General features: G+C 37.5%; 1 protein-coding gene across 2 annotated transcripts in view; it reads left to right on the plus strand.

The window, feature by feature from the left end:
- LRP12 (LDL receptor related protein 12) overlaps positions 1 to 13,917 on the plus strand; it is an 86,686-nt gene extending 72,769 nt beyond the window's left edge. For both annotated transcript variants that reach the window (XM_069600396.1, XM_069600397.1), the window contains 4 exons: positions 2,680 to 2,882; positions 4,179 to 5,283; positions 6,735 to 6,867; positions 11,626 to 13,917. In XM_069600396.1, coding sequence (XP_069456497.1) covers positions 2,680 to 2,882; positions 4,179 to 5,283; positions 6,735 to 6,867; positions 11,626 to 12,492 — 2,308 coding nt within the window. In that variant the 3' untranslated portion in view covers positions 12,493 to 13,917. The remainder of the gene's footprint in view (positions 1 to 2,679; positions 2,883 to 4,178; positions 5,284 to 6,734; positions 6,868 to 11,625) is intronic.
- Positions 13,918 to 18,147: the final 4,230 nt, after the last annotated feature.

The following is an 18,147-nucleotide window of genomic DNA, read 5'->3' on the forward strand; positions in this document are numbered from 1 at the left end:
TTCCAGACTACATCATTCAGGTTGTGTTCTCTGACCGTAACACAATTAAATTGGAAAACAACAATTAGAAAGCCCATATGTTCAGAAACATATTCCTAAATAACAATTGCACCAAAGATGGAAGGCACAGTGGAACTCAAAATATTTTTAAATAGCCGTAATGAAAATATTAGACACAAGGATATCATGCTTAGTGAAATAAGTCAGAAAGAGAAAGACAAATACTGTATATTTTTAGTTTATGTGGAATCTGAAAAATAAAACACATTAGTGAATATAACAAAACAGAAACAGACTCACAAATACAGAGAACAAACTAGTGGTTACCAGTGGAGAGGGATAAGATAAGCGGAGGACTGTTGAGGTACAAACTACTATGTATAAAATTAAAAAGTTATAAGGATGTAATGTACAGCACACAAGAATATAGCCAATATGTAGTAATAATTTTATATGGAGTATAAGCTATAAAAATATCAAGTTACTGTGTTGTATCCCTGAAACTAATATAATGTTGTAAGTCAACCATACTTCAAAAAAAATCTGTCTCATTAACAGATACCATTACGAAAGTGAAAAAGCAACCCATGGATAGAGAAAATATTAGCAATACACATATCTAATAAAGTGCTTGGATCCAGAATGTACAAAGAATTTTTATAGCTCAAATTTTTTTAAAAGGACAGGAGACTTGAACAGACACTTCAAAGAAGATATAAAAATGTCCAATAAGCACATGAAAAGATGTTCAACATCATTGGTCTTCAGGAAATGCATACAAAACAACCATGAGAGATGCCATTTCATGCCCAGTAATGGCTGAAATTCAAAATACTTTTAGCACCAACTAAATTTAGCATCAAATTTAGCACCACAGGGAGCACCAACTACTGGAGAGTATGGGTGTGAGTGGCTGTACATATATATCTTGTGTAACCTACATGCCTCAAAAAGATACGTTTAAAAGTGAAAGTGATAGTTGATCAGTTATATCCAACTCTTCATGATGCCATGGACTGTAGCCCGCCAGGCTCCTCCATCCATGGAATTCTCCAGATAAGAATACTGGACTGAGTAGCCATTACCTTCTCTAGGGAATCTTCCCAACCCAGGGATCGAAACTGAGTCTCCTGCATTGCAGGCAGATTGTTTACCTACCGTCCAAGCCACCAGGGCTTTATAAAGAGGGGTTTATAAAGGGTTTATAAAGAGCTCTTGAATAAGAATACATTTCAGTGTACGAAGGATATAACAGGGCGATTCACAGGAAAAGAAATAGAAATATCTAATAAACATAGGAAAAGTGTTTCAATATCAGTAAATAAGGAAATGGAGACTAGAACAATGATAAATTTATTTTATGCACCTAATTGGCAACAAATCTTTGGAAATAAAATGTTTCCTTCTGCCAGAGTTGTAGAGTATAAGGTACTTTCTCCACACACATTCAGTGGAATTGTGAGTTGGTATAAACATTTTCTCAATGCCACCATCAACTTTAAAGTGGAATTGCATGCTTGGATCTAACAATTCTACTTCTAGAAAAAGCTGTCCTACAGAAATACTTGCTTCTGTGTGTATGGAGAGAACATGTATGTGAATTCCTTAAAGCATTGTTCATAATAGTGAAAAACTGGAAGCAGTCAAAGTGTCAGCCTTTTTTCTAGTTACTCAGAATATTTAAAGAGGAAATAGCCTGGTGTAATAATCCTCAGATAATTAACTTTATCATCACTTGGCTTAAGGCAAAGGCAAGGAATCTCACTTTTTGGCTAATTTTTTATGCGCTGCTTCTTTGACTGTTTTGTCCTTTGCGTACATGCTCAGTTCCTCAGCCATGTCTGACTTTTTGTGACCACGTGGACTATAGCCCATCAGGCTCCTCTGTCCGTTCTTCCCAGGCAAGAATACTGGAACGGGTTGCCGTTTCCTCCTCCAGGGGATCTTCCCAACCCAGAAACAGAACCCACATCTCTAGCATCTCCAGCATTGGCAGGTGGATTCTTTACCACAGAGCCACTTGGGAAGTCCTTTCTGTCCTTTATTTGTGCCCATGTTTTACAAACTATAAGATAACATTTGGCTATAAATCATTTATGTAGAAAAGTATTCCCAAACTCAGGAACTTGTCACTGAAGTTTTTTTTTTGTTTGTTCATTTTTAACTTCTTTACTTGGCTCAGGTTTGTGCTATTTGCTCTCCTGAAAATGTAAGCTATAAACTTTTCATTATACAAGCAGATGAACCAGTCTAATCTAAGGGAAGGCTGACTTCCTCTGTGTCCTTCAGTTCATTGAATTATGGAGTGGTGTTTCTGGTCCAAACAGAGAACAGTTCAGAGTATTAGAAATTAGAAGTGGTCCTTCCTAAAAACATACAGGGAGAAGAAAAAGGTGCCGTGCCAACTATCTCCTGTTTTTTTAGCATTATTTTGGAACTTTGTGTTACTTTTGAAGAAGTATTATTCTGGAATCTAGGAAAGAGATATAAATATTAGGAACACAGAAGTATTATTGTTGTTATTTTTTGATCAAACAGTTGTATACTAAGAAGAGCCAGGAGAATCAGTGAATATTTAGAGGCTTATAATAAAGTTCTCAGTTATTTTGATTTTTTTTTTTATGAAATTTTTTTTCCAAAATTTCCTTTCAACAGCCTTTTCTGACTTTTCATTTGTAGTTTTCAGGACTTTGATATTCAAGGGTCCAGAAGATGCAGTTTGGACTGGTTGACGATAGAAACATACAAGAATATTGAAAGCTACAGAGCCTGTGGTTCCACAATCCCACCGCCGTACATTTCTTCCCAAGACCACGTCTGGATCAGGTTCCATTCTGATGACAGTATCTCTAGGAAGGGTTTCAGGCTGGCATACTTTTCAGGTGTGTTTTTATATAAGAAGAAAGGTTTGAAACAGAATTCTATCATATTAACTCCTCAGTCACTTCCGGACTTGCCTTCTAAACAACGTCCATTTTATTGTGACTAAATACCAAGACAGCTGAGATTGAGGAATTCGAGGCAAAAGGTTCAGGTGCCCTAGAGTTAGGTCTCCAAAAGGCATTTTGTATAATACTAATAAAATGGTTAATTTCACACGCTAAAGTCAGTCTTTGTAAATACTTTGAATATATTTATTTTAAAAGGAACTTTTTACCCCTCAGGGTTTCACCCGTATCCTGCATGTTACTTCAGAATGTGTTTTTGTGTGTGTTACCATTATCTTTATACCTTCAAAGAAAAGATACAATCAATTTTACTTTCATAGTTTGTAGTATCAGAAGTCTTCTTTTGCTAGTTCTTAAACTTTATCCAAATAGTGTGACCAGATCTTAAAAATATGAAGAACTCCGACATTAGAGTCCCATAAATTTTTGCTGAAAATAATTTTATATTTTTCTGAAATTAACATGGTCACCTTTAGCAACATATGCTAATTTTTCTCTTTTTTATTAAAAGCACGTCTTTGTAATAATTACTTAGATTCTGAAGCATTTTCTTTCACCTATTTGCCAGTAAATAAGTTGCTGATGGAGAGGAAAGCCTTTGGCTGACATCATCAATGTGGACTGTAGGATGCTAATGTTGTTTTCTTTCCCTATCTCGTTCTTGATATATATTTAGGATAGCCTACTAAACAATTAGAATTCTATGAACATTTCAGTTCTTTTCTCTCTCCTTCCCCCTGCTCTTGAGTCTAGATAATGGACTTGCAAGATATTGTGTATATGTACATAAATAAATATAAATAACTAGAAAAGAACATTAAAATGGATTGATTTGAAAAGGTGATTATTATGGAGGAGTTTTTCTTCATTTCAAAATGTTTATTCAGTAGGATATTTAAAATTCTTAGGCAATATATCCTCCTGGCTCATATATCTTATATCACTTTACTAAATGTTCTGTAGCAAAGCAGCTTATGCAAAAACAGAATCGGTCCTTTATCTTTAGATCAGCTGTAGAGATCTTCATGGAACAAACCATAAGTATTATTTAATTAAAGTTTTGAGTAATCAGTAAGCTAGTATTAATTAAATTTTTTGCTTAAGCCCAGCTATCACCTGAGCTAATTAACATTTATGATAAAAATACCACTTGCTGTTACATATCCTTTAAAGAATATGTTTTTTTCCCCTCCTTACCTCTCCATCTCCCTCCTCTCACTGACCTCCCAGGGAAATCTGAAGAACCAAACTGTGCTTGTGACCAATTTCGCTGTGGAAATGGAAAGTGCATACCAGCAGCCTGGAAATGCAACAACATGGATGAATGCGGAGACAGTTCTGATGAAGAGATCTGTGCCAGAGAAGCGAATCCTCCAACATCTGCCTCCTTCCAGCCCTGTGCTTACAACCAGTTCCAGTGTCTGTCTCGGTTTACCAAAGTCTACACCTGCCTACCCGAGTCTTTAAAATGCGATGGCAACATTGACTGCCTTGACCTCGGAGATGAGATCGACTGTGATGTGCCCACTTGTGGGCAGTGGTTAAAATATTTTTATGGTACTTTTAATTCTCCCAATTATCCAGACTTTTATCCTCCCGGAAGCAATTGTACCTGGTTAATAGACACTGGTGATCACCGCAAAGTCATCTTACGCTTCACAGACTTTAAACTTGATGGTACTGGTTATGGTGATTATGTCAAAATATATGATGGATTAGAGGAAAATCCACACAAGCTTCTGCGTGTGTTGACCGCTTTTGATTCTCACGCGCCTCTCACTGTCGTGTCTTCTTCTGGACAGATAAGGGTCCATTTCTGTGCTGATAAAGTCAATGCGGCCAGGGGCTTTAATGCTACTTACCAGGTAGATGGCTTCTGTCTGCCGTGGGAGATCCCCTGCGGAGGGAACTGGGGCTGCTACACCGAGCAGCAGCGCTGTGATGGCTACTGGCATTGCCCAAACGGGAGGGACGAGATCAACTGTACCGTATGCCAGAAGGAGGAGTTCCCATGTTCCCGGAACGGTGTCTGCTACCCTCGCTCCGACCGCTGCAACTACCAGAACCACTGCCCAAATGGCTCCGATGAAAAAAACTGCTTTTTTTGCCAGCCAGGAAATTTTCATTGTAAAAACAACCGGTGTGTGTTTGAAAGCTGGGTATGTGACTCTCAGGACGACTGCGGCGACGGCAGTGATGAGGAGAACTGCCCAGTGATCGTGCCAACCCGGGTCATCACCGCAGCCGTCATAGGGAGCCTCATCTGTGGCCTGCTGCTGGTCATTGCCTTGGGGTGCACCTGTAAGCTTTATTCTCTGAGAATGTTTGAACGAAGGTCAGTATCAAGACAGAGCTATGGTGTTGTGTGCTCTGTACAGTTAAAACATGGCCGAGATATTTACAACACATTTTTTAAGGAGATGAGCAATATATTTTTGTTACAGTATTGGAGACAGAGCTACATATTATCTGTGATTTGTAAAATTACTGTGAAAAGCGTATGATTCAAAAGGTTAATAAGTGCATTAAAAAAACAAACACTTAAGAGTTAACGAGGTGCGAAAAGGCAGTCTGTACTGTTTTCAGATTAACATGAATTTTGCAAGCTGTAATTCTTGGTTGTAGTGCTTTAACCTGAGTTTTTGTAAATATTAATTCAACAATGCCAGACATTTTGAGAGCCTTGTGTGTTCAAAGCAGTATACAGGTGAATAGAGCAATGAGTAGGAGTAATCTCACAGGCAGTTTACTGTTAGAAGGAAGGAACTGATGGGTAGGATTAAATGATAAAACATATAAATGCTATAAGAGCTATAAAATAAAGTGGTATAAAAGTCAGAGGATCTCAGTTAAGTAAGAAATGGTTCAGCGTGAAAGGGTGGCCCTCAGGGAGAGCCGTCTTCCACATGGCAGAGGAGAGACCTGGAGAAGGTGATGGCAGAGAGGTCTTCTAGAAAGCTCCTGTGGAGACCATGACCATCAGCCCCAGGAGAGCTGCAAGTAATACATAAAACAAGTCACATCCCAGACAGCCAAGAACAGATGCACAGTATCAAAACAACCATATGCTTCTTACTGGCATAAGTGAGCATAAGTGGCCAGAAATGTTTTACTACATTGCAGCATAAAAGCAAGTAAGCAACATAAAGAGTGGTAAAGAACCCACCTGCAGTGCAGGACATATAAGAGACATGGGTTTGATCCCTGGGTAGGGAAGATCCCCTGGAGGAGGGCATGGCAGCCCACTCCAGTATTCTTGCCTGGAGAAGCCCCATGGACTGAGGAGCATGGAGGATTACAGTCCATAGCGTTGCAAAGAGTTGGACACGACTGAAGGGACTTAGCACACACAGACACACACACACACCCCCATAAGAGCACAGTAGTGTCTTCTAAGAATATTCAGACACAGACACACACACACACACACCACAGTAGTGTTTTCTAAGAATATTCAAATACTTTCACCTCAAGTCTCAAGCCCCTATGATCTCAGAAGGGTAAACATCTAGTACTTTTATCTTTTACAGGGATATTTAATTTATTAAAACTTAGTGATCCAGGCCCCTAGTGTAAAATCACATGAGGCTGGACTGTCCGCTTCATCTCTGTTCTCAGTGTAGGGTAGTATAGATCCTCACCAAATGTTGACTGATTCTGCTTTACAAATGAGCAAATATATTAAAATTCAGATTGTTGTAATTGTTGATAATTACAGAATTACTTTTTTGGCTTGCCCTTTGTTTTTTTTTTTTAACTCCTTTCATCCCTCTGTTTCTCTCAAAGATCATTCGAAACACAGTTGTCCAGAGTGGAAGCAGAATTGTTAAGAAGAGAAGCTCCTCCCTCTTATGGACAATTGATCGCTCAGGGTTTAATTCCACCAGTTGAAGATTTTCCTGTTTGTTCACCTAATCAGGTATGTTACAATTTATGATTTCTATTTCAGTACCTCTTAAAATGAAGTCTATACTTACATGTCATGGTGAAGGACCCTTGATTGTGTTAGAATTTTTGCAGTTGAGTCAAGAATTAAATAAATGGAAGATTTGAAATTATACAGTTGACTCCTGAACAATGTGGGGGTTAGGGGCGTCAGTGCTCCATGCAGGTGAAAATTCACATGTAACTTTATAGTTGAGCTTCCCAGGTGGCCCAGTAGTAAAGAATCCACCTGCCAGTGCAGGAGATGCAGTTTGATCCCTGGGTCGGGAAGATCCCCTGGAGAAGGAAATGGCAACCCTCTCCAGTATTCTTGCCTGGGAAATCCCATGGACAGAGGAGCCTGGGCTACAATCCAAGGGGTCACAAGAGAGCTGGACGTGACTGAGCAACTAAACAACGACTTTATAGTCAGCCTTCTGTCTAGAGTTCAGCGTCCACAAATTCAGCCAACCATAGGTGATGTGGTGCTGTAGTAAAAAAATCCGTAAATAAGTACACCTGGGCAAGCCCGTGTTGCTCAAGGGTCTACTCTAGTTTTTTCCTTATATTTTAACAAATTCAAAAGTATAGTTTTCATTTGTTACTTCTTATTTGGTTACGTGATTCTTAAGCATTTTAATGTTTGCTGCTGCTGCTAAGTCACTTCAGTCGTGTCCGACTCTGTGTGACCCCATAGATGGCAGCCCACCAGGCTCCCCCATCCCTGGGATTCTCCAGGCAAGAACACTGGAGCGGGCTGCCATTTCCTAATGTTTAGGATGTGCTTAGTTGCTCAGTCTTGTCCGACTCTTTGCGACTCCATAGACTGTAACCCACCAGGCTTCTCTGTCCATGGGGTTCTCCAGGAGAGAGTTGCCATACCCTCCTCCAGGAGATCTTCCCCACCCAGGGATCAAACCCGTGTCTCTTATGTTTCCTTCATTGGCAAGTGGGTTCTTTACCACTGGCGCCACCTGGGAAACCCTAATGTTTAGAATAATTTAGTACATTGAAATTCAAAAGTAAAGTCTGACAACTTATTTTCTGCTTAAACTATTTCGAAGATTTAAGAATAAATACTAAAGTTGATATGCTTAGAAATATGTTAGTAACATGTAAGATTAAAATAAGTCATTGAAAAGAAATTAATATTTCCACCTGCCTTGAGAGAAAACCTCTTCACAGCTGAATTTTACAATGCTTAAAAATCCATATAATTTTCTTTAAATAGTGACTCATTCTTTTTTTTTAATTTTTTTAGTTTATTTGGAGTATAGCCAATTAACAATGTTACTAAAGTTTCAGGTAGAAGGCAAAGGGATTCAACCATATATATTTATGTATCCATTCTCCCCCAAACTCCCCTCCCATATAGTCATTCTTTATTAATGTTGCTGAATTCTTTAAATTTTTGTTAGCAATTTTTTAAATTGAAATGTAGTTTATTTGCAGTGTTGTCTTAGTTTCTGGTATACAGCAAAGTGATTCAGTTATATACATAGTTATATACATTCTTTTTCATATTTTTTTCTGTAATAGGTTATTACAAGATGCTGAATATAGTTCCTGGCAATTGCTTTTTAAATTTCTTTTTCAATTCTTAAAGTTGTGCCAGGGTTCATAAGGCCATAAAGGTTTATACATTTAAAATGTAAATTCATCATGAAATAATTCTAAAAATTGTTCCCAGTATCAGAATTAAAAATTGTTAGACATTGTTTTCCCAGTGATTGAAAGTCATTCAGTCGTGTCTGACTCTTTGCAACTCCATAGATAGTCCATGGAATTCTCCAGGCCAGAATACTGGAGTGGGTAGCTGTTTCCTTCTCCAGGGGATCTTCCCAACCCAGGGATCGAACCCAGGTTTCCTGCTTTGCAGGCAGGTTTTTTCCCAGCTGAGCCACCAGGGAAGCCCAGTGATTAATTCCGTTCAAAATGAAAGTGCATTTCCTTTTTGGTAAACGAGATTTCTGATTGCAATCTGTCACCTTATTTGAGTCTTTTTAGGAAGTCTTTGTGAGAATTTATAGTTTTAAAACATTTCTCTGAATATAATTTGCTAAGTAATTCAGAATTTCTATTGGTTAAAATTTTGTGTGCAACATAGGAAGAACCTACATTGTGGCTTTTTCATAATATATTGTTGTTCCTGCCACGGGGAAAGGTTCTTTTTAGGTAGGAATTCAGAGGATGGTTAATTCCATGCACCCCACTCTACCATCTGTCACCTACCACCAGTATACCTTGAGGGTACCTTCAAGAGTTCAGTCAACTGTGTTACATGGAGCATAGTCCACATATGATAGCCCTCCCTTCTAACACCAATTATAATTGTAAGTTCAGGGGCTCCCCAAACCATCCTCAGGTTGATAATTCACTAGAAAGCCTCAGAGCTCAATGAAAACTGTTATTTATCATGGTGTAACTTTTATTGCTGGGAAAGGACCCAGATTAAATCAGCCAAAGTAAGAGACATATAGAACAGGGTTCAGGAGATTACCAGACACAAGCCTTCCAATTGTCTCTTCCCCATAATGTCAGGACAGTGTAACTCTCTCAACATCAGTGAATGACAGTATGTTTGAAACATTGCCGTCTAGGGAAGCTCACCCAAACCTCGTATCCAAGGTTTTTATAGGAGCTCCATCACATAGGCACAGTTCATCGCACACGTGACTGATCCCAGTCTCTAGCCCTTCAGAGATTGACTGATTCTGCTGATTGAAAGCCCTCACCCTGCATCACATTTGGGTGGCTCAGAGCCTCCACCTGAAACACACTGTTACTCTGTGGCTGGCCCAAGGCTCCACGCAATGACACTTCCATCAAAGAGGACATTCCAGGGATTGAGATCTCTTCCCAGAAGTAAAGGGCAAAGGTCAGACTTCACTTTAGGTAAAGTTTCATTAACTCCCCATAACAGCTTTCCTCTTGGGTTATAATTTACCCTGAGAGAATTTTGATTGAAAAAAGTTTTAAAATAAAACATGTTTGTAAATTAGATTTTATTTAGTTAATGAGACTAAATTCTCAGGTTTGAAACTTTTGTTAATAAAGTATCAAATACCTATATTAGTTTTTAAAAAGAATTATTTTCTGAATTACCATCTCATTCAAAATAGCGATCCTTTCTGAGGCATGCTTTCTTTCTTCTTCTTCATAAACTGAAGAAGTATATGAAATTACTCCTAAAACAATCATGAGATCCCCTTGTAGAACTGAATTGGCTGTCATTTAATTAAACAGACTTTGAAATGAGTAGAGAACTTCATCTCACTGTGGCAGACTGTACTGTTAAAGTCGGCTTTGAAGTGTGCTGAAGGCGTTGTGGATCTCAGCTGCCTAAGAGGAGAGGATAGCTGAAGAGCCTGTGTTCCTTGCTGGATTTAATGACAGTGCTCACACAAAGCCTTAGAACTTGAATGCCAGATGAGGAGAACCAGATCTGTGGAGTTCATAGGGATGTGAACCACTTTTATTTATATTCATAATTGGTGAAAAATCTTACTGCCATACTAAATTTATATATGCTGATATTCAGATTTCTTATTGACAATCTGTTCTTTATTAAGGCCAGACTATGAGATATTCCTATGATAGTAGCTTCTTAGCTTTCTGTGAATTATGTTTCAGGGATTATGTTCAAAAAGTCTATATGGAAATCACAAATAAATGCAGTACCAGTCACAGAGAGAGATGGAGAACATACGATCACATTTTCTTATTCTCTTCCCTTCTCTTCTTCTGTGAGGAGGAGGGGCAAGAGTCATTCATTTTGGCAGATAGAAGCTGTATCTTCATTTGAAAGAGAGTATATCAACTTACCATTGTTTCTTGGAAATACTTTGTTGTAAAAATACTAAATGCCAGATTGATGAAAGCTGTGTTTGTTCCAAGTTTGATTACTCCTTTTTATAACCACTAGATGGAGCTTAAAGACTGTTTTTATAACAGTAGCTTGTTGGGTTTTTGTCTTTTTTTAAATAATTCTGATAGTCATTCATCTACAAAAAAAAAGTAGGTTTTCTTTCAGTTGAGCAATATGGTCACCTCCCAAATGCACTAGTTAAAAATCATCAGTTTTCAAAGAATAAGGTTATAATTTATGTTTAACATGACAATAAGACTTAAATCTTTTAAGATTGAGAAGAAACCTAAATGTCTCAGATACCATTGAATAGTGCTGTAAACAAATTATTTTCTTTGACTTTCTGTTTTCTGTGCTGCATTACAAATATAAAATTCCTCTGTTTATGGTAATATAAATAAATTCTCAGTATCTACTCATCCAACAAATCCTTGGTTTTGACCTTGTAAATCAAGTCTGATTTGTTCTCTTCCAAACAAACAGATAAACAGCCTGGTTTTCACACTCCTGTAAGTCATTTAGAGAATTATGGTAGAGATTATTCTATGCTCCTAGCTAAAGAAGTATCAAATAATTTCATTTTCATCTTGGGTACATTTCTAGGATTGGATTACTGTGTGAAGTTTTAAAACAAAATTGCTGTTGTGATTGACATTATTATTTTAAAGTTCATATATAAGTATCAAGAAAATCTTAAACACAATAAACAGTGGTTCCAGTTATAGGTTAGTTTCTGGAGTGGGATGAACCTGTATTAATGAGAGAATTTAATTTATCTTTCATAGACCCTAACAATGAGTAATAGAATTTTTATCCACAACAGTTTTAATACTTTGTTTTCAGCTGTCTTAAGAGCTTTTTTTTTTTTTTTTTTTTTTTTTGCAGGCGTCTGTTTTGGAAAACCTGAGGCTGGCTGTACGGTCTCAGCTTGGATTTACTTCCATCAGGCTTCCTATGGCAGGCAGATCCAGCAACATCTGGAATCGTATTTTTAATTTTGCAAGGTCACGCCATTCAGGGTCATTGGCTCTGGTCTCAGCAGATGGAGATGAGGTTGTCCCTAGCCAGAGTACCAGCAGAGAACCTGAAAGAAATCATACTCACAGAAGTCTGTTTTCTGTGGAGTCTGACGACACAGACACAGAAAATGAGAGAAGAGATACAGCAGGAGCATCGGGTGGGGTTGCAGCTCCTTTGCCCCAAAAAGTCCCTCCCACGACAGCTGTAGAAGCAACGGTGGGAGCAAGTGGAAGTTCCTCCACTCAGAGCACCCGAGGGGGTCACACAGAGACCGGACGGGATGTGACCGGCGTGGAACCCCCCAGTGTGAGTCCAGCACAGCACCAGCTCACAAGTGCGCTAAGTCGAATGACTCAGGGGCTACGTTGGGTACGTTTCACATTAGGGCGATCAAGCTCTGTGAATCAGAACCAGAGCCCTTTGAGACAACTTGATAATGGGGTAAATGGAAGAGAAGAAGATGATGATGTTGAAATGCTAATTCCAGTTTCTGAAGGAGCTTCAGACTTTGATGTGAATGACTGCTCCAGACCGCTTCTTGATCTTCCCTCCGATCAAGGGCAAGGGTTCAGACAACCATATAGTGGAACAAATCCTGGAGTGAGGCCAAGTAGTCGTGACGGCCCTTGTGAGCGCTGTGGTATCGTCCACACTGCCCAGATCCCGGACTCTTGCTTAGAAGCAACGCTGAAAACTGAAACGAGTGATGATGAAGCTTTGTTACTTTGTTAGGTACAGATCCCATCAGGGAGCTTGGATACAAGTTGGAGCAATATCCATTCATTGTTTTATAACTTTGCAATTAAACTAGTTTTCATTTAAAAAGAAAAAAAAAGATGCAGGGTGATTTCTTATTATTATATGTTAGCCTGCATGGTTAAATTAAACAACTGTAACTCTATGAACTTTAGAGTTTACTATTTTAGCAGCTAAAAATGCATTATGTATTCAGATTGTTCAATAATGTTTTTCCATTTGTTTCTAATTGTTTTCATTCCGGTACTGTGGTTAGCAGTAGAGATATGGCTGCTGAAACTCATTTGACTGTCAGTTTATCTATCCTATGTTACAATATTTCTTTGTCCAGAATAATACCTTCTTTTAATTAAACCCTTTATGCTTTTGCCAACACATCTTGTAAGTTAATATACTAGATGTTAAGGTTGTTAATATAAAAAGTAAAAATTCCTTATGCTCATCTATTTTTATTTATATAACATTTGTCTAAGCGTTACTGTATTTCATCATAACATGAGCTTGTCAAAGGGAAAAAAAAACTTTGTCTAAAATTTTTTCTCTCATGTTTGACATGGAATGATGTGAAATTTAGATAGTTAGATAAATTAATGGCAAAAAACAAAACTCTTTTATAGGTTTTCTAATGTTGACTTATTTCTATATGGTACAAACCAAATGGTAAAAAATCCCAAGTCATTTCTTTTTCATCTCTATTTAAGGACAAAATTAAGCAGATGAAGATATTCTACTATGCATTAAATCTTGAACTTTATGTGTACAAAAACTGTACAAGATAAGTTCCAACTGGTAATGTCTTTCCCTGATACAGGGTTATGCTTGTATTGGACCCTAGGGATTTGCACTAAAAATCATATTAAGGTCTCAGATGAGTTTAGTGCAGAAGCACTATCACTTTAAATACTATTATTTGCTATCATGATGACTATATTTCCATAGCTTTTTTTGGGGGGTGAGGGGGCATTTTTATTACAACTTGAGGTTGCTTTGCTGGTTTCATATTTATTTGTTGTATTTAAAAAAGACTGCATTCTTGTAAGAAAGTGATTTTTTTCAATATATTTTATTCATGAGGGGAGGATCATGCTACATGAAAAGCAAATTAAGAAGTCATTCAGATCCCTTCCCTTTTTAAAGTAAAGTGAATTGCAAAACCCTGCATATTTTTTTATTGTCAGTTCCCATTTATTTATTCTTTAGCTGTCTGTTTTAGTAGCTTAATGATTGAGTATGAAAAATGTATTTGTGTGTGATTATTGCTATTTATTAAATTTTAAATACTTTGCTGAATGTCATTTTAAAGCATGTTTGCGGTCTTGTGTATTTGTCGTGTTATGCTGTCAGGAAGAACTGACTGAAATGTTTTAATATGTATCAAAAATTAAAATTACTTTTTTTGTATTGCCTTGAGGTACTTTTTAACTTGAAGTTGCTCTTTATTTTTGTTCATTTGGTGTATATACAAATTCAGGCCATGAAATATGCAGTATGCCTAGAAGAAAAATTAAAGGGAGATAGTCTTTCTTAACTCCCTTATCATAAAGTAGTAGCTTACACCAGTTCTCAAGGATAAAAATCCCTGAGGATCTGAATATTATTTTGCCTTTGAAAAAATTGATGTACCTTAGAAGATTCAGTAACTCTAGCAGTTCTCTTTTTGTATTATTTTCAGACATTTTAAACTCCTATGCAATATTTTACTGTCAGAATTTGGGTTACCAAATTAACCTTGTTTGGGTCCTACTAATTATATACTATTATGTATAGGTTTTTTGTTTTTGTTTTCTGGCATGTGTTTCTAATTTCTTTGTTTAAATTAACTAATACATCTTCTTGGTTTAAACATTAAAAAAATCAAGTCCGTCTCCCTACTCCTGACACTCATCTTTTAGTTCCCTTTTGAAGAAAAAGGTACAAACACTACATTCTTGTATACCCCCCAGAAATACCATATACATACATAAATGTATCCACATGTATAAATGCTATATGATATAACACAAATTGTAACATACTATGCATTCTTTTCTGCACTTCTTTTCAGAGGCAAGGTATATCTACTACTGTTTGAATGTTAAAAGTAAAGTTAGGTATTTCTATTTTTTGACTTTTCACATTTAAACATTTGATCTGTCCTGAATTTAAGGCTCCACTATTTTTTTTTCCTAGGTAACTACCTAGTTACTACAAGACTGTTTATTAAATCTATCCTTTCCTCACTTTTGCAAATGACCCTTTTATCATATTGCAGCTTTTCATATTGTGTAGATACGTTTCTAGACTCCCATTCCATTCTCTTCAATTGACCTGCCTTTCTTTTTTTGTACCAGTCTTCTACTGTTTTAATAACTAATTTTTAAGTATTCAGATATTCTTGCTTATTTTTCCAGTTGAACTTTAGAACCAACCCTTGATTCCACCAAACCCATAGGACTTTTTTTTTTTTTCCTGACAGTTTTATAGATCAGCTTGGGGAAATTTGACATCATTATCATGTTAAAAATTCTGTCTAAACCATCTAAAAATGGCTCCCATTTGTCCAAGTCTTTTTGTTGTTTCCTTTGAAGATGCTTCACATTTTACTTTACTGAGATCTTGTAATGTTCTTCAAGAGTTCTAGAAATTTTATTATTTTTGTTACCATTATTAAGGAAGTCCTTTCGATTTATAATTTAGTCTTATTTTAGTATATACAAAAGGTAAAATGTTTTCTACTCAGCTACCAGACTCTGATTTTCTTACGGTTTCTAATAGTACTTCACTTAATATTTTTGTGTTTTCCAGTTATATAGTCATGTCTTCCAGTTTGCATACCTCTTTTTATGTCTTGCTTGCATTGTCTAGTATTTCTAGAATAATGTTAAGATACATTGGCTATAATGAACTGGGTTGAGATATACACATTTAGTTAATCATATTAATGAGTATCTGTTTACCCCTATTTTTAAAAAAAATTAGGATTGCATGTTGAATTTTATCACATGCCTTTTCATTTTGTTTGGAGATGATCATATGATTTTTCTCCTTTGACCTTTTAATATGAATTTTATTAATATATTTTGTACCATCCTTAAATTCCTGAAATAAACTCTGCTTGACCATATATATTATTCTTTCAATGTATTTCCAGATTATTTCGCATTTTATTTAGACTTGTGTCTATTCATCAGTGCAGTTAGTCATGTGTGTGTGTGTGTGTGTGCATGCACCTTTGTGCACTACCTTTAAGAAGCTTTGTTACTGATTTTATGCTGGTAAATTGGAAATATTTTTCTTTCTCCTGAGTTCTGGAACAGTTTGCATAACATTGGAATTTTCCTTAAGATTTCAGTGAAATTATCTGGTGCTGGTCAATGTTTGGCAAATAGCTCTTTAACAGCCCTTTTGGTATTTGTGGTATTTGTGTGTAGTTTCTGTGTCTTAGCTAGGACCATCAACCATCCATATTGTCCAGGTTTTCAAGTTCATTTCATAGTGATGAGCAGAGTTACCCCTTCTTTTGTGTGTGTGGCTCTTTCCCCTTAGTATGTATTACGCTTGCTCCCTTATTTTCTTAATTAAGATAGCTAGTAGTTGACCTAATTTGCTGTTTTTGTTTGCTTGTTTCACCCCAAGTGGTGTGCTTTGAGTGTCTCTTTTATTATTTTTCTGTTTTCCAATTAATTGATTTCCTTAAATAAATGTCCTACTTTTTGCTTTCCTTAGTTTATTTTGTTGTTGTTTTTTTAACTCCTTGTTAGCATTCAATTTAATCATTTTTATTTTTTCTTAATTATTAATATGAGATTTAATTCTGTTCAGTTCAGTTCAGTCACTCAGTCGTGTCCGACTCTGCGACCCCGTGAACCGCAGCACACCAGGCCTCCCTGTCTATCACCAACTACCAGAGTCCACCCAAACCCATGTCCATCGAGTCAGTGATGCCATCCAACCATCTCATCCTCTGTTGTCCCCTTCTCCTGCCCTCAGTCTTTCCCAACAGCAGGGTCTTTTCAAATAAGTCAGCTCTTCACATGAGGTGGCCAAAGTATTGGAGCTTCAGCTTCAACATCAGTCCTTCCAATGAACGCCCAGGACTGATCTCCTTTAGGATGGACTGGTTGGATCTCCTTGCAGTCCAAAGGACTCTCAAGAGTCTTCTCCAACACCACAGTTCAAAAGCATCAATTCTTCAGTGCTCAGCCTTCTATATAGTCCAACACCCACATCCATACCTGACCACTGGAAAACCCATAGCCTTGACTAAACAGACCTTTGTTGACAAAGTAATGTCTCTGCTTTTTAATATGCTGTCTAGGTTGGTCATAACTTAATTCTGAGTACTGCTTAAATAGGCCAAAACACTTAGTTATATTAGTGTTGGCATTACTTTTATATTCCAGGTGTTCTGAAGTTTGTTTTTATTTCCTCCTTAACCCACAAGTTGTATAAAAAAAGGCTTTTTTCCTTTTTTTTTTGCTATGTATTGTTTTTTGTTTTACCAAATAATAGCAGATTCGGAGTGGGTATTGGTACTGTTTTCTGATTGCTTTATTTTTTTTTTTTTTTGCATCAGAATCAGAGAATGTTATGTATATTATATTTACTGTGGGGAGTTTATTATCTTTCCTTAACTTTTAATATCCAGGATTATTTTTTATATATATATTCCCTGTTTACAGGATGTAGATTTTATTAGATATTACTCAGTTTATCATGTACCGTTTAGATCCTCTCCCCTGTACTGTCGTATCAGTCTATCCGTCAGAGCTCCAGTGTTGGTATGAAGGAAGAGGGGCAGTCACGGGGCTGTGTCACACGGGCTCAGAGGTCACAGCCCCGCCTCGGCTCATGTCACTCACTAGGACTGAACATAAGCATGTGATGAGGGGAGTCTTCCAGCAAGACGGCGTTTCAGCTGCTACTACTGCTTACCACTGTCATCCACTGTTAAGCTGGAAATAAATGCATATGATGTTTAGAATAAAGGGAAAAAGAGCAGACTGAATTCACTAGGTGTTCATTGAGTCTGTACCACAGACCCAGCAATACTGCGGTGACCTGCCTGCTGCTTGCCACTCAAGTCGCTTGGCCATTCCCTCACCCTTCCTCCTGAATTCCAGGGAGAAAAGGACCGCAACTGGACCCATTTTACTCAAGTGGGCCACTGTTTAAAAACTGATGGACATTTCTGCACAAGCTTCTTAGGACCTACTCTCAGAAGGGCCAAAATATCACTTCTACCGTGTGCTGTTGGTCAAACAAACCACTAAAGCCAACCCAGATTCCACAGAAAGACAAAAAGACTTCACTCCATAGTAGACCTAGCAAAGAATTTGTGACATCTATAATCCATCTCAGGAGAGTACCTGATGCATAAGAAACACCAAGTTGCCAGAATTAATGTCTTAAGCAGAAAAACAGTGCTACAGTCCCAGTAAGACGGTCACTTGTGAATGTCCCTAGTGGTCCAGTGGCTGGGAGTCCGCCAGTGCCAGGGACACGCGTCTGATCCCTGGTCCAGGAAGATCCCACATGCTGCAGGGCAACTAAGCCCGCTCGCCACAACTACTGAGCCCACACACCGCCACTACTGAATCCGGTGCTCCAAGACAAGGCACTGCAGTTGAGAAGCCCACACTCCGAAACCCA

This window comes from Ovis canadensis, chromosome 9, assembly GCF_042477335.2.
Source record: "Ovis canadensis isolate MfBH-ARS-UI-01 breed Bighorn chromosome 9, ARS-UI_OviCan_v2, whole genome shotgun sequence".
Lineage (NCBI taxonomy): Eukaryota > Metazoa > Chordata > Mammalia > Artiodactyla > Bovidae > Ovis > Ovis canadensis.